This window comes from Natrix helvetica (assembly GCF_964273705.1).
Source record: "Natrix helvetica genome assembly, chromosome: 2".
Classification (NCBI taxonomy): Eukaryota; Metazoa; Chordata; class Lepidosauria; order Squamata; family Natricidae; genus Natrix; species Natrix helvetica.
Genome location: NC_138552.1, coordinates 189,783,435 through 189,804,921, shown reverse-complemented (window position 1 = coordinate 189,804,921; position 21,487 = coordinate 189,783,435). Strand labels below are relative to the sequence as shown.

Sequence of the window (21,487 nt, the reverse complement as noted above, 5' to 3'; positions counted from 1 at the left end):
AAAGCAAAAAATAATAATAATACTTGGATAGAAAAAAATGATAAAGGAACGTACAGATTTAAAACTGCAAATATTTCTGTTGGGCATCATATTAAACAAATACAGTAAAAGGAATGCATATTTAATAATACATACAGTATGTTAACAGCAGCCAGAATCATATTCATACAACATTGGAAGGGTGAGGAGATCCTCACAGAAGAAAAGAAAATAACAAAACTTTTAGAATATGCACAGGGGTGGGTTTCAAAATTGTTTACTACCAGTTCTGTGAGCGTGGCTAGGTGGGGGGGGGGGGCATGTGATGGAGTGGGTGTGGCCACCTTGATGTCACTCACATACACGCAGTCACATGACCACCACCCCACCTAGTCACGCTCACGCTTTTGATTTCTGCCGCTGCTTCTTGATAAGAGCACCGAAGTGAGTGCAGGAGGAGCAAAGAGAGCTGGCAGGTGATCCACTTATTTCCTTTGCAAAGGGGGCAATGGAGAGAGGGGGCAATGCTTTCCCTTCTCCAAGCTGCAGTCCTTTGCCCAAGCTTTCTGGACTTGGGGGTCTTCCAGCGGGGCTGGGAGGGTTTCCCTTGCTGGTTCTATCAAGAAGCAGCTGCAGAAATCAAAAGCAGCTGCTTTCTTGGACACGCGGGTCAAAAGGGCAGGCGGGACCTCTCCATGTGCAAACTATGGTGAAACAGATCTGGCTGGGGAGGGGAGGGGAGGGGTGCAGAGAGGAGGGGTCAGCTGAAGGCCTCTCCATCTCCAACCCCAAAGCTGATCTTTTTTCCACTATGGTTTGCGTGCCTAGGAGTTTTTATGGAGGTTTTGTATGCATGCGTGTGCCATCCGTATGTGTGAATATAATGGAGACACATGTGCAACTTTATAGAGAGAGATGCATGGAGTCACTTGCATTGCTTTGTCGGGCTGTTACTTAGTCCAGGTATTTTAGGAGTCCCCTCTAATATTGCACCTAAGCTGCAATAGGAGGAACCCAGGGTGGGGTGGGGGCACCAGAACCTCTGCATGCTGCTGAGGGCAGATGGTGGTAGCCAGAGTGTGAGCCCCACTGCTTCACTTCACCGTGTCTCACCTCGACGTGTCTGCCCGTTTTTACCCCTCAGCGTAGATGCGCCACGGAGCAGCAAGGCGAAGCAAAGAGGGTATTTTGGGCTGGTGGCTGAGATAATGAACAGCAGCAAAAGTGAGCAAGACCTCAGCCCAGCCAAGGCAAACTTGCAAGAGGAAGAGGTACCTGCCCGAAAAGGAGAGGCAGTGGTTGAATTGGCTGGGGCATAGTGAACTTCTTGAACTTCTGGAGGAAAGACATAAAATAAATGTAACAAACAAACAACATTTAGTACTAAAGGGTTGTTAAGATCTGTTAGGATCTGTTGATACAATCCAGAATTGTCTTTCTATTGTCCTTTGGGCCACAGTATTGTGACTGCAGAACACAATCACGCATGTGCAATCTGGGCTCTGCGATTTCCCATGGCCCCTGCTTTGCCTGGGGGTGTTTTGAGGGGTTGCAGCTGGTTCGTGATCCCCCCTCTTGTCCCAAGTCAGAATTGGGTGAACTTTCCTCCCTCCCTCCCTCCCTCCTTCCCTGCTTGGACAGTCCAGCGGTTCCGCCTGCATTTTTTCCTATCTCCCACCCTTTCCTTCCCATTGTTCTCTCCCCCCCTCTTGCTTGCCACATTTATTAAACACAGGCATGGCCTCTGGGCTGCAAAGTTGAATGCTTCAATTCCTTCTAGGAAACCTATCGCTTTTCCTGGCTCTGTGCTCTGCAACTTGCCCGGGCCCTGCTTGGCTGGGCACCTCCCATTGCTCAATTTAGCCACTGCAGGAATTTGATGAAGCCAAGCGGCTCCTTGGTGGGCTCCAGATCCAAAATAACTTGGACATTTCCCATCCCCGCTGCCCTCTCCTGCCACTGCTGCCCTCTCCAGCATCCTGCCCCCATCCTTGCTGTGGCTGCAACGATGGTGGCTTTGGGAGACACTGGCTGTGGGGAGAGGGGGCTAGGCTAGCACAAATGCTTACCTGTGTATAGGCAGGATGAGGCAGTTCTGTGGATGCTCGTGGCAAAGGCAGGCAGGGCTTGCATCAGAGCGGGCCGGTTCATGGGCATGGCCAGCCAGCTGTCAATACCGATTTGGCAACCCACTCCCAATTACCACTACCAGTTCGCCCGAACCAGTCCGAATCAGGAGAAACCCACTTCTGAATGTGCAGGGATGAATAAACTAACGTTTGAAATTAAAGAAAAGGAAGACACTGAATATTTTGAAGTATGGGATCTGTTTTATTGATGGTTAAATGAGAGAAACAAGAGTTAGAACTCCTAAAATTACAAAAGAAAGATTAATTTTATTATTAGGGTTGATTACTGTAACTTATTAATTTTGATTAGTTTTGATTTGTATTAACAATTAATACACATTAATATTATGAGGGAAAAGCACTGTCATTATGAGATTACTATTAGAGAATACTATTATTATTACCATGATGAATATTACTCAAAAGAATTGTAACCAGAAAAACACTGTCTATATGGATTTTGGACATGTTGCTCTTTCTATTTATATTAATTAAAAAAATCTCACAGTGTTATACATTGAATAGTGAGTTTGAATGTGTCATTTTTGTTCAAGCACTGGATAGCATGAATGTTTTGTTTTGATTTTTTTTTAAAACCCTCTTATACTAACCGACGAAATACTTGCCCTATTTTATAGGCATGGTTAAATAATTATTGTAGGATAGAGAGCTATTATAACATAGAGAGCAAATGAAGTATTTATTTAAAAAATAACAGAGGGATAATAATCTAGAAGATTATTGAATGCTACACAGTTGAAAAGTTTCACATGATAAAACCATTTGAGCCATTTTATCCCTTTGCTTAAAAATTGATCTTTGATCCTTCCAATGTTATATAAAAGGACAAATGATTAAACTGCAGCTTTTACAACTAGAAAGGCTTTCAATTAACCTAACACACACGGATACACACACACCATACTTATTAAACTGGCCCCAATCTTCATAGAAACAAAGTGGTCCCATGAAGCACTTGCGAGATCTTTGAGTCATATATCAGCATTGGGATATTTTTTTAAAAAACCACGCCAACTGCATTCATACGTCTACCAGCTCATTATGTGCTTTAATCATTTTACATTTTAATGCATTCCAATACTAGGTTTGACCTTGAATTTTCTTGCTGCTGATGTATTTTCCTGATGCCCTTTAAAAGGAAAGGAGGGGTAGTAAAGGAAAGAAGAGTAGAAGGTAACTGGCAGTGAGATTTTAGTCATTATTTGGTAAGAATGCTTGACAGATAGGATAGATGCTAACCATATTGTGCCAATGTAGTTTTAAAATTTAAATACAATATCTCTTAGCACAGGGGTTTAAGGAGCCAATTTTAAAACTGCCAGATTACATTTGCTCATGCAATAATACTTTAAGACAGGGTGTCAAACTCGATTTCATTGAGGACTGCATCAAGGTTGTGTTTGACCTCGGGGGGGGGGGGCTGGGGCTGGGTGGATATGGCCGGGTGGGTGTGGCCAGCTTTGGTGGCCCGAGCACTCTGCCAGTGAAAACAGGCTCCCAAGCTCCATTTTTGTTGGCAGAGGCACTGTGGGCTGGTCCCTCGCTGTTCCCAGGGTGGCCCTGCAGACCAGATCTAAGCACCCTGCGGGGTGGATTCGGCCCCTGGGCCTTGAGTTTGGCACCCATGCTTTAAGAGGACTACAAGGGAAATTACACCCCTCTGTAAAGTTTAGTTTGGCTCTAATGCAGAACATTAAAAGGATCCTCTAGTTTTGCTGAACCCAAATCTCTTCTGTTCTTGCCAGCATGGACTATGTTGAGGAATGCTGGGATTTGAAGTTCAACAATGCCCAAAAGCCATACATACCCATTGGTGGGTTTTACAATTTTTTAGAACCTATTCTGTAGGTGTGGCCTGTTTTGTGGGAGTGGCTCGGCGGTCATGTGACCAGGTGGGCATGACCAACTTGGAAAATGTGGTGAAACTCAACGATGCTCTTGCTTAAAAATTTTTTGAGCTCAATTGTGATCATCAATTCTCTTTCTTTCTTTCTTTCTTTCTTTCTTTCTTTCTTTCTTTCTTTCTTTCTTTCTTTCCCACTTTCCCTTCCTTCCTTCCTTCCTTCCTTCCTTCCTTCCTTCCTTCCTTCCTTCCTTCCTTCCTTCCTTCCTTTCTCTTTCTCTCACTGTCTCTCTCTGTCCTCTCTCTCTGTGTCTGTCTGTCTGTCTGTCTGTCTGTCTGTCTGTCATTCTCTGTCTCTCTCTCCTCCTTCCCTATCTGTCACTCTGTGTGTGTGTGTGTCTGTCTCTCACTCACTCACTCACTTAATCACTCACTATGTGTATGTCTCTCTCTGTTTCTGTGTCTCTGTCTGTCTGTCAGTCTGTCTGTCTGTCTGTCTCTCCCTCCCTCCCCCTCTCTGTCTCTGTGTCTCTCTCTGTGTGTCTGCCTCTCACTCTCAGATTCCCTCCATCTCTCTCTCTGTCTCTCTCTCTGTGCCTCTGTGCCTCTGTCTGTCTGTCTGTCTGTCTGTCTCTCTGTCACACACACACATACTGTGGTCACCTTGTGTTCCAATCACAGGTTAAAAGTACCTGGCAGTGGTGTTTTTCTCTTTGGGGACAGGTCCTCTTAGAAGGACGAGGCTCCAGTGGTCGCCCTCCCATTCCTCATCTTCCGGCTGCAGCTCCACGCCATGGAAAACATAGGTGTGCACACGCCCCACACAATTACAGCCCAGAGCAGGACCAAAGCCCCTCTCCCAACTGTTCCTGCCATTACAAAGTCTCCAAGGCTGTAATTTACTGGGTGTGCACATGCGCCCTCATTTTCTATGGTGTGGAGCCGCGGTGAGGATCTGCGCAGCTGGCAATGACTCTGGAGCACACCTGGGAAGATGAGAAATGCGAGGGGGACCCCTCCCCCTGAGGATGGGCTTCAGACCAGCGGAGCCTTGCCCTTTTTTTTAACCAGGTGGCTGTCAAGAGAGAAGAGGGCAGCATGTGCCCTTGGGCTTGTGCAGCAGCATAATGCTCGCCTCCTATTCTTTGGCTACTGCATAAAGCCAACGTGGCGTGCTCTGCCCTCTTCTCTTTTGACAGCTACCTGGTTAAAAAGAAGGACAAGATTCTGCTGGTCTGGAGCCCATCCGGGAAGATGAGGAATGCGAGGGGGACTCCTCCCCCCACAGATGGGCTCCGGACCAGCAGAGCCTCGTCCTTCTTTTTAACCAGGCAACTATCAGAGAGAAGAGGGCAGTGCACACCACATGGGCTTGTGCAGCAGCCAAAGAACAGGAGGTGAGTATTTGGCTGCTGCACAAGCCCACATGGTGTGCACTGTCCTCTTCTTTCTTGACAGCTGCCTGGTTAAAAGGAAGGACAAGATTCCGCTGGTCCGGAGCCCATCTGGGAAGACGAGGAATGCGAGGGGAACCCCTGCCCCTGCCGATGGGTTCCGGATCAGCGGAGCCTCGTCCTTCTTTTTAACCAAGCTGCTGTCAAGAGAGAAGAGTTCAGCGCATGACACATGGGCTTGTGCAGCAGCCGAAGAACCGAAGGCGAGGATTCGGCTGTTGCACAAGCCCACGGGCATGCGCTGCCTGTGCTGTTTGACAGCCACCTGGTTTGCTGAATCCGGCATGGCAGCAGGATTCTTGCCTTCACTAAGAGCTTTGCTGGCAGCCGTTTCTTGCCATCACCGCTGCGCTGGAAAGAAGCTGGTCTTTGGAAAGAACCTCCCCCTCCAGAGATCCCATGCCGGGAGACAAAAGAGGGTGGGCTGGTTTGAATGCAGACGAGCGGGCGGTTTGGGGTCAGCACCTCCTTTGCTAATTCGGGCAGGCAGAGAAAGAAAGGAGGCTTGTGATGAAACACCCCTGCCTCCAAGGGTGAAGGGGAGCACCTTTGCCCTTGACTATTGCATGCCTCCTTTCTCCACCCACCCGAACTAGCAAAGAAGGTGGGCCACTAAACTGCCCGTTCGCCCACATTCAAACCAGCCCGCCACCTCTCTTTCGGCATGGGCTCTCTGGAGGAGGACAGAAGGTCTCTCCCAAGACCTGCTTCCCTTACCTTGCGGTGCAGTTCCGGGACACATTTGGGCAATTGGGCGGGGGGCTTTCTCGCACGCCTTTGAAGAAAGAAAGAAGGTGTGCGAGAAAGCTCCTCCCCACTGCCCGAACGTTTGAATGAAGGAGGCTGCAGGCTCCTTTGTCCTTGGTTATGCAATCTCCTTTCATTGTCTGCTGCCCGAGCGAGTGAATGAGGCAGACGGAGAATGAAAGGAGATCACGTCGGGTGGGAAGAGCGAGCCAAGCATTCCAACCAGTTCTAAACGTCATGGTAGATTTGTGGAACCTCTTCTACCGAACCGGTTAGAACCGGCAGGAACCTACCCCTATACATACTCCATATATTTTCTAAGGTTCCATATAAAATGTTTCCCATAAAATTCTCAGTAGTCTTCTTCATGCATTTTAAAAGTACGTGAGGTTCCCATATGAGATGAGAAGACTATGCATAAGTGAATAAAACACCGATTTTCCAAGGAAAATGGCCTGGAGAAGATTATAGTAGTTAAATAAGGCTTTCCACCAGAATAGCCAAACACATTCTATTTATATATTTATTTATTATTTTTGTCCCAACTGAACCTATAGAATAACTTTCCTCACTTTCGTAGCCCCAGAAATGTTAGCACCTCAGAGTTCTCAGCCAGATGAAATCTAAAATGCAAGACATATACATGCTGCAGGTCTGTGACGTGCAGTCAAGGGAGGCAGGGGAGGCAAAGCCTCACCGCTCTCATCATGAAAATAAAAAAAAATTACTCCGGGAAGCCGCGAAAGTGGCTGGGAGAGGCGCGCGGCTTGGTTTAGCCTCCCTGGACATCTCAGCAGCAGCCCCAAGTGTGCCGATCTTGCCATTTTTTGCATTGGGCGAGCCCGGGATCTTTGCAAGGGGAATGGGAACACGTGTGCAGGCGGCTCCTCAGCAGCGCACAGCTTCAGATTAGCACAGCCGCGATCCCCTTCCCCTGCACACGTGGTCCCATTCCCCTTCTTCCTAAACCAACATGAAGGGAACCGCGGCAGCGCTGATCTGAGGCTGGCATTGAGGAGCCGCCTGCACACGTGGTCCCATTCCCCTTGCAAGGATCCCGGGCTCGCCCGATGCAAAAAATGGCGAGATCGGCACACTTGGGGCTGCTGCTGAGATGGGGAATGGGACCACATGTGCAGGGGAAGGGGATCGCGGCTGTGCCTGTGCGATGATGTTACCTAGGCATTTTTTGCATTGGGCGAGCCCGGGATCCTTGCAAGGGGAATGGGACCATGTGTGCAGGCGTCTCCTCAGAGCACAGCCTCAGATCAGTGCAACCGCGGTCCCCTTCATGTTGGCTTAGGAAGGAGGGGAATGGGACCACGTGTGCAGGGGAAGGGGATCACGGCTGTGCTAATCTGAGGCTGTGTGCTGCTGAGGAGCCGCCTGCACACGTGGTCCCATTCCCCTTGCAAGGATCCTGGGCTCGCCCAATGCAAAAAATGCCTAGGTAACATCATCAGTGCTAGAAGGGGGGGGGGAGGAGGAGAAAGGAGAAGTTTCTCTTCTCAGAAATGTCTTCTCAGTGGAGCTGCTGCAGCCTGCCTGTCCCTTTCTGACATTTCTGAGAAGAGAAACTTCTCCGTTTGGGCTGCCCGTACGATCGGAGCAACCACACGGTTTGATGACGTCACCAGCCTCACCAGTCATAAACCTCACCGCACGTCACTGCTGCAGGTATGGAAATACTGCTAAAAAGATTTACTGAAGAAAAAGAAATACTAAAGGTGTATTATTTTCCAAAAAATGCAAATATTTGGAATATGTGTACATTAGAAAACAATCCCTGAAAATACCAACAAATCTGCATATGGATTGTTACTATTATGGGGGCATGTTTGAAGTTGAGAGATAAAGAATTCAAACTGAATAAAATAAGAATTTGAGCAAATTGAAATGGATATATTCATCAATTGGCACTTTTGGCTTCATGGAATCACCTTCAGACTCTGTAAGTGATGTAAGAGAATGGAGCTATTCACATTTCTTTCCAACCCACCAACCCACACCCACAACAGTAACAACAACAAAGGAATTTCACATTCACTTAAATAAACGATATTGACAACAGACAGGTAGAAAAAAAATTCAACGCAACACTAATGTAGATTACTTGTCTAAACTGTTGTGAAATCTGATTTTTCCCTGTATTGGATTTACTGCATGAGGGAGCAGCAGGACACACTGTTTAATTTCTTGATACCAAAACTTGCATTACTTATTTATTATAACATCTAGTAGAATAATTCCAAAATACAATGAGCTATAACAATATATCTTGAAGACAGTGAGATCTTTGTTATGGATTAAATCTGTGGCTAGAGGTTGGATAGGTAAGATGTTGAAAATTACCACACATTTTCTGATCTTGCTTCCATTCTGAGGATTCAGATGAACAGTGAAACCAAAAATACTATTCTGACTTCATCTTTGATAATAACCAATAGCATTTAAGTGGGGATTGAGGGATGTTGGAGGACCAGAACTACAATTGCTATTATTGCTGAATATTTTTTTTTTATTATTCATTTTTGGGGGACTAAAAGTAATGTGTTTTCCTTGGCTATTTCAATTTCATAAATTCCTTATCTAAATTATGTAGGGGGGGGGGGATTTGCATTGCTATCTGTGCTGATTAGCAAAGAGGCAGACAATATCCTTGGTTCTTTCCACAAGACTGTGGGGCAAACCAGAATAGCCCTTAATAACACACACTAATTTTCTTTCACCGCTGTTCTCATTTCAGGTTCAATGGATCCAAAAGACTTCCTCAGGGAGGCACAGATAATGAAGAATTTGAGACACCCTAAGCTTATACAGCTCTATGCTGTTTGCACTTTACAGGATCCAATTTATATTGTTACAGAGTTGATGAGACATGGGAGCCTGCTAGAATACCTCCAAAGTGAGTAGAAAACATTTCATTTAGATAGAGTGTGGCAGTCTGTAATAAAGCAAACACACTGGTATTAAAAAGGGGGGGGGGGAGAAGAAAGAGATGAGCAGATCAATTTAGTGTGATTGGATATGAAGCCAGTAATGACTGGCAGGGATTGACACGGTGTGTGTGTGTGTGTGTGTGTGTGTGTGTGTGTGTGAGAGAGAGAGAGAGAGAGAGAGAGAGAGAGAGAGAGAGAGAGGGAGAGAGAGAGAGAGAGAGGGAGAGAGAGAGTCCCAAACTACTTACATTTTGAATGGCATGGTGGGGATATATACTAAGAAATGATGGGGCAGACAAAAGCTAAAGTAGATGTAATCTTAACAAAGTGAAATGAAATAGTCAGTACGGTTGTTCCTTCTTCCCCTTCAGCCTCATTTAACATTCTAATTTAGTGGGAATGTTGGAATGGTTTGGCAAAGTCCCTCTCAAAGCTTTGGGGAAGGTATGTGAGCCATCTACTGTATTGGAGCCTTCATAGCTACTCAGAGACATCACAAAATACTCTCCCAAACAAACAAAAATAGGTCATTGTTATTTCTACATAGTAAAAACTGTCTTTCTTTGTGTATGCATATCCTAGGGAAATTCCCATACAACCTGAAGAAGATATCTTTCTTTTTCTTTCTACTACATGGATGTGCTGTCACAGGAAGCTTGAAAAATGATATGTAAATGTAAACATTTATGAGAAAGGATTTCTAGAAAAAGGATGCAACTTTGCATTTTATTTTTATGCAGATGCATATCTGTTTATCTCTGTTTCTGATAACAAATCAAAACTTCATAATGTATTAGAAGTATATTAAAGGGTGGACCACAGAGGTGGCATTCAGCAGGTTCTGACCAGTTCTGGAGAACCGGTAGTAGAAATTTTGAGTAGTTCAGAGAACTGGCAAATATCACCTCTGACTGGCCCTACCCCCATCTATTCTCTGCCTCCCAAGTCCCAGCTGATAAGGAGGAAATGGGGATTTTTCAGTATCCTTCCCCCTGCCACACCCACCAAGCCAAGCCCACAGAACTGGTAGTAAAAAAAATTGAATCCTACCACTGGTAGACCATCCTCACAGCAATCTTTGCTTTGAATCCTCAGTGTATGAAACTGTCTCCTTCAAAATTCTCCAGAAAACTGCATGACTGGGAAAAGGCCCTGACAGAGAGATAGTTAGATGACAAGGTAAAGATAAAAGTTCCCCTCACATATATGTCCTAGTTGTTCCTGACTCTAGAGGATGGTGCTCATCTCCGTTTCAAAGCTGAAGAGCCAGCGCTGTCCGAAGAAGTCTCTGTGGTCATGTGGCTGGCATGACTAAACACCAAAGGTGCATGGAATGCCGGTACCTTCCCACCGAAGGTGGTCCCTATTTTTCTACTTGCACTGTTTACGTGCTTTCAAACTGATAGGTTGGCAGAAGTTGGGACAAATAACGGGAGCTCACTCTGTTATGTGGCGCTGGATGATAGATGGACAGTTATTTGCGTCTTTGCCTCAGTGTTGACTTCTGGCAACTGTCTGGACATGTTCCTGCTTTTTTCTTCACCAGATACTAGAAGTTGTTTTCTCTTTTCTTCCTCCTAAGGCTGAGGAAAACTAACTGGCTGAAGGTCATCTGGAAGGCTTTGTGCCTAGGCAATACTAAAACTCACAGTCTCCTAGTTTCCAACCTAGTTTCCAACCACTACACTAAACAGGTTCTCTCCCCAGGAGAAGTATTACACATGTGCAGGCACACACACTCACACACCGCCTCTCTGAGGTTTAAAGCCAGAATTTGTGTATGTGTGTGCTTTTGGGAAAGATATTATTTGTTTACCATTTTTCACTCTAGCTTGGCTGTAAATGGGCAATGTTTACAAAGCAGCCATGATGAGTCTCAAGCTTCTCATTTCCTCCTTGCCAGCTCTAGTCTTTAAATCATCTATTAAAAGAAGTATAGTGGGACTTCTTCTTTTTTTCCTACTACATGGATGTGCTGTCACAGGAAGCTTGAAAAATGATGTGTAAATGTAAACATTTATGAGAAAGGATTTCTAGAAAAAGGATTGTACAAGTACAATATGAAAATAACATGTTATATAGAATATAGAATAACAGAGTTGGAAGGGACCTTGGAGGTCTTGTAGTCCAACCCACTGCTTAGGCAGGAAACCCTACACCACTTCAGACAAATGGTTATCTAACATCTTCTTAAAGACTTCCAGTATTGGGGCATTCACAACTTCTGGAGGGAAGCTGTTCCCCTTGCCCCCATATCCATGGCGATCTATACCATAAAGAAATTAGGGGGGAAAGTGGGATGCAAATAACATTCTCTCTGTAGATAGAAATGCAACTTTCAATAGCAGGGAAAGATTCAGTCCCATTTTGACTTGCAGTACTAACAGTGGGATAATTTGTACAATGCTCATCAGTTCCTTTATCTCAAAATATTCCCTCCCAAACGGCATATTAGGACAGGACTGTTGTAAGATCTTCTCAGTAGTTCATCTTCAGTACTGCATAATGTAACATGATGCATTGCATAATATAATACCTGATTCTTAAAACCGCAAATCCTCATACACCTTCCTTCTCACCTCCCAAACTGTAGTATTAATATGATGGCTGCAGCTGGTTATTCAGCGAATTGGGTGAAGCTGAAGCAAATGCTGCAATGCTTTCACTAAAGAGAATTAATGAAAGAAAAATTCTACTGCAGCAGAAAAAAAAAGGTCAGGGGAAAAAGCAAGTACACATATCTGAAAGAACAGTAGCAGTCGGTGATTACAATGCCTTCTTTCTGCTACTTAGCCTTTGGTATCTGCTGAAACACTTATAGTGCTTGTCACTCATTTCTATTCTTGTCTCCCAGCTGTTCTACTTTCCCACAGCAGTTAAAAAACAAAACACAATGAAGGACAGTCATCCTGTTGCAACTTTAATCTGGCTAGGCGAAGAAGGAAAATGAGCAGAAAACCCCTTAATGACAGCCTTGTAGATCAAAACGTTACCGTCTGGTGGGATCTAGGGAGGGTGCTTTTTGTATGGCAGACCCTGCTCTATGGAAAGCCCTTTCTATTGAAGCTTCCACCCTTCTAAGCCTTCTGAAAAGCCTTTAAGACCGAGATGTCTATGGAGATTCTCAGTCATCCAAGTCATGGTTTGTCCCAAAGGTGCTTTTCCAAAAGGAAACTGGATTTTGTTTTTCCTTGAAGACATTTTGCTTCTTGTAGAAGAATAGAATAGAATTCTTTATTGGCCAAGTGTGACTGGACACACGAGGAATTTGTCTTTGGTGCATATGCTCTCAGTGTACATAAAAAGACAAGATACATTTGTCAAGAATCATAAGGTGCAACACTTAATGATAGTCATAGGTTACAAATAACCAATCAGGAAACAATCCATATCAATATAAATCGTAAGGATACAAGCAACAAAGTTACAGTCCTGCAGTCATAAGTGGGAGGAGATGGGTGATAGGAACGAGGAGAAGACTAATAGTAATAGTAATGCAGCCTTAGAGAATGCTTTGACAGTGGTGAGGAAATTATTTGTTTAGTAGAGTGATGGCGTTTGGGGAAAACCTGTTCTTGTGTCTAGTTGTCTTGGTATGCAGAGCCCTATAGTGTCGTTTTGAAGGTAGGAGTTGAAACAATTTATGTCCAGGATGAGAGGGGTAGGTAAATATTTTCATGGTCCTCTTTTTGACTCGTGCAGTATACAGGTTCTCAATGGCAAGCAGGTTGGCAGTAATTATGTTTTCTGCAGTTCTGGTTATTCTCTGAAGTCTGTGTCTGTCTTGTTGGGTTGCAGATTCAATAATCCAAGACAGACTTCTTATACAAGAAGTTCAGTTCAGTTCAGTTCAGTTCAGCTCAGCTCAGCTCAGCTCAATTCTGAAGAAGCTTCTTGGATCAGGGAGTGAAACATCTTCAAAGAAAAACAAAATCCAGTTCCTTTTTGAAAAAGCACCTTTTGGACCTTAAGATCTGCCTTTTCATCCAAGTGTTGGGATAAAGTGAGCTGGATGAGAAGATTAAACAAGGGATTGCATGTGGAATCTTAACTCTGATGCCAGTTTTTAATGTTTATGTTTTTTCTACATATATGTAGTGTTTTGTTTTATTAGTGTTTTAATTGGGAACTGCCTAGAGTTGGAGATAGGATGACAATTATATAGGTGTTTTAAGTAAAATAAATACCCCCTCCCCTATAAATTTATTGAACAAATTTGGAGAATTAGATCCAGCTCTATTACATAATTAGAGTCCAGTTACTTCCCTTTTCCTTTCTAGAGAAGATTGTTGAGAAAGTGGCTACAAAGCTACAAAGGGTAAATTCCTGTTGGAGCAGCTGTGCCTAACTATGCCAATTGTCTACCATTCAAGAGCATAACATCCTGGTAATTGTCACTCTTACCCTGCATACTGAAGAGGCAATTATGCTTGTAATGTAGAATGCTATAGTCAGCATGCTGACTGGCACCATTCAATATAGCCGTATACAGCAAGAGCAGAATTGGCTGCCAGTTGGCTTCCACATACAAGTCAGGTCCTACATACAGTAGCTTGGGGCCTGGTTATCTGCAAGGCTGCTTATTCCAAGTAGAATCTGTCTGTCCAAGGCCTACCTGTAGAGAGGGTTTGTTGCAAGTCAGGTCAAGAAGACTATTTTCCCCAACCTTCTCCAAATATTACTTCTTTGCAGAAGATGCAGGTTCCAGAATCCATTTGCCAGAACAGATAGATATGGCAGCTCAAGTGGCCTCTGGAATGGCATACCTGGAATCCCAAAATTTCATCCACCGAGATTTGGCAGCAAGGAATGTCCTGGTTGGTGATCACAATGTTTACAAAGTGGCAGATTTTGGACTTGCACGGGTTTTTAAGGTATAATTTTTAAATTGATGTCTCAGATATTTGGATACTTTAGCTATATTACATTTAAAAGCCAATATATAATATACATAAATGTATATACTGTATAAAAGGCAAATACCACTCACTCATCACGAAATCTCCAGAATCGTAAAGTCTACAAACTTGAAATTTGACAGATATTTTTCTCTTGGCCTCCAAGTGCTCGCTAAGGAAGGATTTTTTGAAATGACCATCAGATCATTAGTATTTCTTATAAAGTAATTAACACGCTCTGATGCTAAGGAGTTCTACTCCCCCTCCCCACCTGAAAAGAACTCTGTTTCAAGTGCCAGTTGTCTTACAGTATATTAACAAGTTCTGATGCTAAGGAGTTAGATATTCTGCTCCCCCTCCCCACATGAAAAGAACTCTGTTTCAACTGTCAGTTGCTTCACATGCCGTTACCTCAGTTCAAACTGGCAGATGTTCTACTCCTTCACTCAGGAGCAGTCTGGGCTCTTTACAATACTAAATGTCAGTACCTCACCAAAATGTCTACTCCTTCTACCTATGGAACTGCTTCCGGACTCAGGGTGATGAAAGCAATATAATGAGGATCCAGTTTGTTGGGGGCAGTATGCTAACTCTGAAAATCACTTAGAGATGGCTGTAAAGCACTCTGATGCAGTACATAACTCTAAGTGCTATTGCTATAATTTAAGAATTCATGCCCTAGATCCGTCCTTATTAAACTTTTAATTCCCTGAATCCCTCTCACTTCTAAAAATTATGAAAATAACACCAAAGTAGCTTTCCTTTTATGGGTTATATTTATATTTTTATATTTATGGTTATATTTATCAATAGTCACCATATTAACAATTGAAATTTATCCATTTATAGAATCATTATAAAAATAATAAAATTAAACTCAGTAGATGTTAATATAAATATTTTTTTCCTGAAAAAAAATATTTTTTTCAGAAAGAAAAGATAGCAACAAAAAGAATGACTTTGTTTTAACTTTTGGCAAACTTTTGGCAAATATCTTCCACATCTGGAAAATTATTTTGATTTCAAGGACACATGAGAAAATCTTAGAGCCATGATGGCAAACCTATGGCACCCGTGCCACAGGTGGCACGCAGAGCCCTCTCTGTGGGCACCTGAGCTGTCGGCCCAGCTCAGTTTTGCTGTGCATGCGCGTGCACCTCCTGCCATCCAGCTGATTTTGGGGTCTCTGTCACACATGCACAGGGCGCATGAGGGAGACATGCACGCATGTGCGTAAGGATGGGGTGCACACACTGGGGCCGTACGTGCATACATGGGTGTGAACCTCCCTTCCATCATCCTCAGATACACTTTAAGAAACACCGCCCTAAATGATACAGGATCTGCAAATTTGGTATTTAAGAATGGAATTGCTCTACACAGAGGCAGCATCTATACAGGGTGACTAATTTCGGGGACAAAGAACCATCATAATTGTAGTGGAGTTTCTAGCATAAGAACCAGCTGCTTGGCTGTAGCTAGAGATAAAGGCTATGTTTGGAAGTCACAGCGAGACACAATTCTAATTTACCATGAAATGTAGTGTTTTACCTTGCTCAGTTTCTCTTAGCTGGATTTTCCTGACAGCAGCAATGGCTAAATAAAAAACTCCTTCTGTGATTTGTTTAGCGTGCACTTTTAGAGCACTGACTGCTCATTCCTTGATCTGCTGCACCTCCTGCCGATGTGCTGACTTGTGAAAGGGCACAAGGTTGTGAGTTGATTTCCGTAGATTGGCTTTTTTCTTCAGGCTTGTTGGGATTAGGTGCTGTCTGGAACCAGCAAATCAAGACAACATACTACAGAAAACCTGTAGGTGGATTACTGTAGGTTCAAGTGGCAGCATTGGCAGCATTTATGATGCGATCTGAGTGAGACCTTTCAGAGATAAAGATATACCAGTAGATATTTAGCAAAATAATGTTTACATTTGTCCAGGTTGCCTTGGACACCGTAATATGGAATTGCTCCCTCCCCTATTTATCTTTTTGGTCTTATTTTGATTACAAAGAATCAGCAACTTTAACAATAGCTTATAATTATAAGTGAATGTCTCCATATGTTACATTTGGAACAGCTGGTTCCAATTATGCTTATTTTAATGGGGAGGGGGGAAATCAGAGTTTTGATCATGGCAAACAAATAACAGGAGTTTCCCAAGGATAAAAATTGAATTCAGCTTGGTCTTCCAAATTGATTCATTTTTAAGTGAAATGAATCTGGATTTTCAATTGGATGGATTCATACTTTTAAGCTGATTTGTATAAAAGTAAGTTTGCTTTTTTTTTTAATTAAAATTTGGAGAGGTCTGATTTGGTTTTACACATCAGATTGATCTGATGATGTTGCTATATTTCATTATAATATTGGATTCAGATGAATGGTTCTATCAAACTGCCTTCACATTAAAATTTTAAGTTGAATATTTGCACCACACTTGTTTCTGTGAAATGTTTATGTACCCTAGAAAGTAGAGAGACCAAATCAGGGTCAATCTATGTACCTTAACATGATGTAAAAATCAGTGACGTGCGGTGAGGTTTATGACTGGTGAGGCACTGACCCAGTGGTGGGTTTCAAATTTTTTTAGACTTGTGGACTTCAACTCCCAGAATTCCACAGCCAGGCATGCTCAGTTCCGATTTAAAGTGACAGCATTTGTTTTTCTCCTTTGCGAAAGAATTTTCCTTCTTTCTTTTTCTTTTTCTTCTCCCTTCCCCTCCTTCCTCCCTCTCTCCCTCCCTCCCCCCTCTCTCAAACACACACACACAAACACACACACAAGTTGGATTGGACTATCTCTCCTACCCCCTTCCCTCTCTCTCACTCACTCTCTCAAACACACACACACACACACACACACACACACACGGATTGGAGGGAAGAGCACTAGCGAGGAGACCACAGGAGGAGGCAGGAAGCCAATCAAAGAGCCATACTGGAGCACACAAACTTTCCCCCAGCCCCGGAAGGATCCAGCCCAGCTTCACTGATTACAGGTTTGAAAAGACAACGTGGCTCTGCCTGCAATCAAACTACACCCCAGGGAGAGCACAAGCGAGCCAGAGTCCTTGCCTCCAACCTTTGCCCAAAGCCCCGCACCAGGAGGATGAAGTTTGAATTCCTCCCCCTCCCTCCGACCCACACATACCTTTTCTAGCTGTTTCAGAGAGGATTTCAACTCTGCTCTTGCCTCAGGTCCTCTGAAGAAGCCCCGCCGAAATGAGCACCCTCTACTATGAGGCAGGAGAACTGTGTGCCTCACCTACATCAGGAATTTTTAGGCTTTTAACCCTTGCTTAACTCTGCTCGAGTGATCATAAAATGCCTAAAGTCAGACTAGATGAGGCATGCAGTTCTCCTGCCTCATAGTAGAGGGTGCTTTTTAAGAGGCTTTTTTAAACAGTTAAGCAGAGTCATCCACGGTGAGGCAGCAACTAGCTCAGCCTGACCTCAGCTCTCGCCTTTTTCCTTTTATGTTTTTTTCCTTTTCATGATGACAGTGCTGTGCCTCCCCTGCCTCCCCTGACTGCACGTCACTGGTACAAATGCAGTCATAATTTTAAAAGGTACACTTTAATATGGAGATCTTCATAGTGATCTGTATTGCCTGATAAGAAAAAAAAAGAATATATAGCATTACCACTTCTGAAACTCAGAGCAATATGCATGCATGTGAGAAAGGAAGCAGGATGACCTCAGGGGGAAAAAATCAAATATATAAGTAAATAATGTTCCATTTATTCTTCATAGTATGTCAGCTCACTTCACCTAAATTAATTGGTGCCACTATGACCAAAATGTTAATTTGCAGTTCTTGGAATTTAAATCCTGGAACTGTTTAAGGGATGATGATAGAAGTCAGTGTTTTGTTGGGGGCTGTAATTAATCACAGAACAAAGATTCTGAATGTATTAGTTCTTGCTGTCACCTTGTCGTCTTGCTAAAGGCTTCACATGAGTCCCGTGCCCTGCTGCCAACAGGTAGCTTGCACTGCTGTCACTGATAGATTCAGGACTCACAGTAGTAAGCCCCAATTAATCATGGCCAAATTGATGTTGCATGGATGCTTGACAAAACAAGGGCTAGGAAATAAGGAACAAAAGTTCTACCTGGCTGCTTCAGGTTGTCAGGGAACATCAGCTATCATTCAACAAGCAGGTTTCAGTGTAATGATTATTGGGATTATGTAAATGTTGGAAAATGAGGGAAAATGGTTTTAAGTTGATTTGAATGTCACAATAGTGGAATTGGATAGATCTGGAAATTTATCACGTTGTTTCTTGTTTGCATAAAATAGGTAGAAAATGAAAATGTCTATGAAGCCAAACATGAAACAAAGCTTCCAGTGAAATGGACAGCTCCTGAAGCAATTCGCTCTAATAGGTTTAGCATTAAATCTGATGTCTGGTCTTTTGGAATACTCCTTTTTGAAATAATCACTTATGGAAAAATGCCCTATACAGGTAAGTGCTTTGTTTGAAAATCATGCTTTCAACTCTTTTTTTAAAAAAATGAGATCATCTTACTTTTCTTCAACTGATAGGAAAGCTTAATAAAACCATACAATTTTCCGCGTGGATTAGAAACTCTTGGATAATCTATGTAGCAATTATAAATGCTGCACCATCTACTAAACTAAATAGCACCCCTAATGTCAAACAATTAAAATCTTGCTAGATTTATTTTTACATCTATTTACCTGCTGCCTTTTCCAAAGTTTCTAAGCATCTTACATCAATAAAATAATAAAACCATACACCTGTAAACAAGATCTTCAGCTAAAATAGTTCATTATTACCCAAAACTGCTGCTATCATTTATATGGTATCCTCTGCCAATTTTTTTTTTGAGAAAAATCATATGTTATACCTTTGCTGAAAGATAAATAGGTAAGAGTCTGGCCTCAACTAGAGGTATGAGCTATTAAAGAGCATGGGGCTGCAACTTAGAAGGCTAGTCTTTGTGTTCCCCTTGATATCTGAAACAAGAGAGGTGAATGAATGTGCTCTAAGCCAGCATATTTGGGCAGATTTTAGTGGAGCAGATGAACTAGCAACTAGCACCTAAGATTGGGCCTGAAAAGCTATGGGGACCAATTTAGCATCTACAATTTAGAAGCCACACTGTATCCGCTTTCATCCGTCAGCAAATTAGCACCTGCCTTCTGCACCAGTTTGTCAAATTCCATGTAGCCAGAAAGGAAATACTACAGAAGAACAACACATATTTCAAGAAGGTATCTTAACACTGGCCTGGGGCAAATGAAGAATCTTGAAAACTCTAATAGTAATTCCCCAGCCTCAGTTATAACAAGGTAACTGAAGTAGAGTTTCTTTGAAGCATTTTTCCCCAAGATCTTTTGCAATTTGGATTAAATTGCCTTTTCTGAGATTCAACCTCCATTGCACAAAGATTTCTTACTGCAGTCAGCATATACAGCCACCAACTTCCATTTCCCCCACCCCCAGATCCTTGTCCAGTAATCCTAAAAGAAAAGCTTCAGTTTTCAATTTTAAGAATCTTCTGCATTGTAACATGGGTTCTGGCCCCAATATTTCTTTGCTTTCTCGCAAATCCACGAAAGATGATTAAAAAGCACCTTCTTCAGAGTTACATTTCCAACATACATTTCAATGACTTTATACATCTTTGAGAATTTATCAAGTTTTAGTTATCAAAGATAAAATAGTTTTCATCTTAACTTGGAGTTCATTTCTTGATCTGATTTATATCTTGAGGCTGACTGATGCATGTTTGCTAGTATCAGAATCTGCTGAAAATTACAGAAGGAGGAGGGGTCCTTCTTTAATAGGTTATCTTTAATAACAATCAATGTTCTTTCTGTCCCTTGCCCATGCAAAACTTCATTGGCCTTATTGCTATAGTATAGGTTCCAAACTTGACTTAAACGTAACAATATTCACTCCTTGTTTTTCACAGTGTCACTCCAATCATCGGTTGTAGCATTTCTTCTACAAAGAACAGCCTTTGATTGACATCTGGGGAGGGTGGCTCAAGAGCAATCCTGCAAATGCCTGTGTTGCCTCTGAACTGCAAAGATTATCTATGCACCCAACAAAAGCTGTTGACTAAATTGTAGAAAATTCCCCTAGACCCTGCTGAAAACAATAGGATCCATAAGATGTCTAGGAGATAGCATCTAAATAGGTCCACTGAGTTGAGTCAGGTTTTACAGGATACCTATCTTGATATATTTTTATACTTACTGTATTTAATTTTTTGTTAATCAGCAAAATACCCTATAGATATATAAATAAACACAATTTTCATTATGGAATCCCCTGACTCGTGTGCACAGTTGTTGAGTCATCCCACCACCTAAAATGATTCATGTTCTCAGCCTTGCCTTATGTCTTCTGCTATGATTGTTCATCAGTGGTGGGTTCCTGATCCTGTTCCAACCGGTGTAGTTGGAATGGGCCCGAGGTCGCCCACATGGATGCATGCAGTGCGCGTGCATGCACACATGGTGCGTGCATGCATCGTACCTGCCAGCGACGCCTCCACAAGCCTCCGCGATGCTCCAGCTGCTCGGCGGAGCATCGCGCAGGTGCTGTACGCGCCATGCTCGGGTGTGGAAGCACTGAAGGCTTTAAAGGAAAGGTAAGGATACCGGAACTGTATCCGATGCTCCGGGCAGGCTCTGGTACGCCCGTATCGGGGTGTACCGCCTGCAACCCAGCACTGTTATTAATAATTCTAAGTCAAGTTGTAGTTATTGTTTGTGGATTAAGCCAGAATCCACTGGTTCATACATAACTCTAAGCCCCGGGGGCTATATTCATATATTGCAAGAACCATAAACATTTACAGGGGGAGGGGATAGAAGGGGGTCAAGTGAAAAAAAAATCCATTGAAATATTGTAAGATGAATCCCCTGGCTTATGTACTTGATGTACTTGATACCATAACAGAAATATGAATGACTAGGGGTTACATTGTGACATGCAATGCACAATTTGTGTCATTGGTTTATGAAAGATGCCTATTGCCTCAAGTCCTCCCCCCCCCTTCATCAAGTGCTGTATTTTTTGGAGCATAATATGCACCGGAGTATAAGACGCACCATGATTTTGAAGAGTTAAATTTTTTAAAAAAGTTTTTGCACTCTGTAGGCCTCCTAAACCCTCTGCACGCCTCATTTTTTTTAAGGGCATGCAGAGCTTTGGGAGGCTCTTAGAGTGCTCCTGGGGGGGGGGCAAAATGAGCAAAAATAGTCCTCCCCAGTCTTCAGGAGCACCTTGCAAGCCTCCCAAACCCTCTGCACATCCATTTTTGCAAAGGGGGTGGGTGGGTTCGGTAGGCCAAAAATGCTGTATTCAGTGTTTAAGATGCATCCAGATTTTTAGCCTCTTTTTTTGAAAAATACAGTAAAAGGAAAACATTAGTGTCATGCTCTGTCTGAGTTCAGACAATATTTGGTTCATAGAAGCAATGCTAGTTCTACCATTAG

General features: G+C 43.0%; 1 protein-coding gene and 1 long non-coding RNA gene across 2 annotated transcripts in view; one reads left to right on the top strand and one right to left on the bottom strand.

The window, feature by feature from the left end:
* The window catches only part of LOC309387792, a 957,351-nt gene that overhangs the window by 212,709 nt on the left and 723,155 nt on the right, over positions 1–21,487 (bottom strand). The gene's annotated exons all lie outside the window — the stretch shown is intronic.
* Positions 1–21,487, top strand: part of FRK (fyn related Src family tyrosine kinase) — a 76,360-nt gene that overhangs the window by 52,756 nt on the left and 2,117 nt on the right. Inside the window, exons 6-8 of the mRNA XM_081945894.1 lie at positions 8,920–9,078; positions 13,805–13,986; positions 18,311–18,476. Of these exons, the coding sequence (XP_081802020.1) occupies positions 8,920–9,078; positions 13,805–13,986; positions 18,311–18,476 (507 nt within the window). The remainder of the gene's footprint in view (positions 1–8,919; positions 9,079–13,804; positions 13,987–18,310; positions 18,477–21,487) is intronic.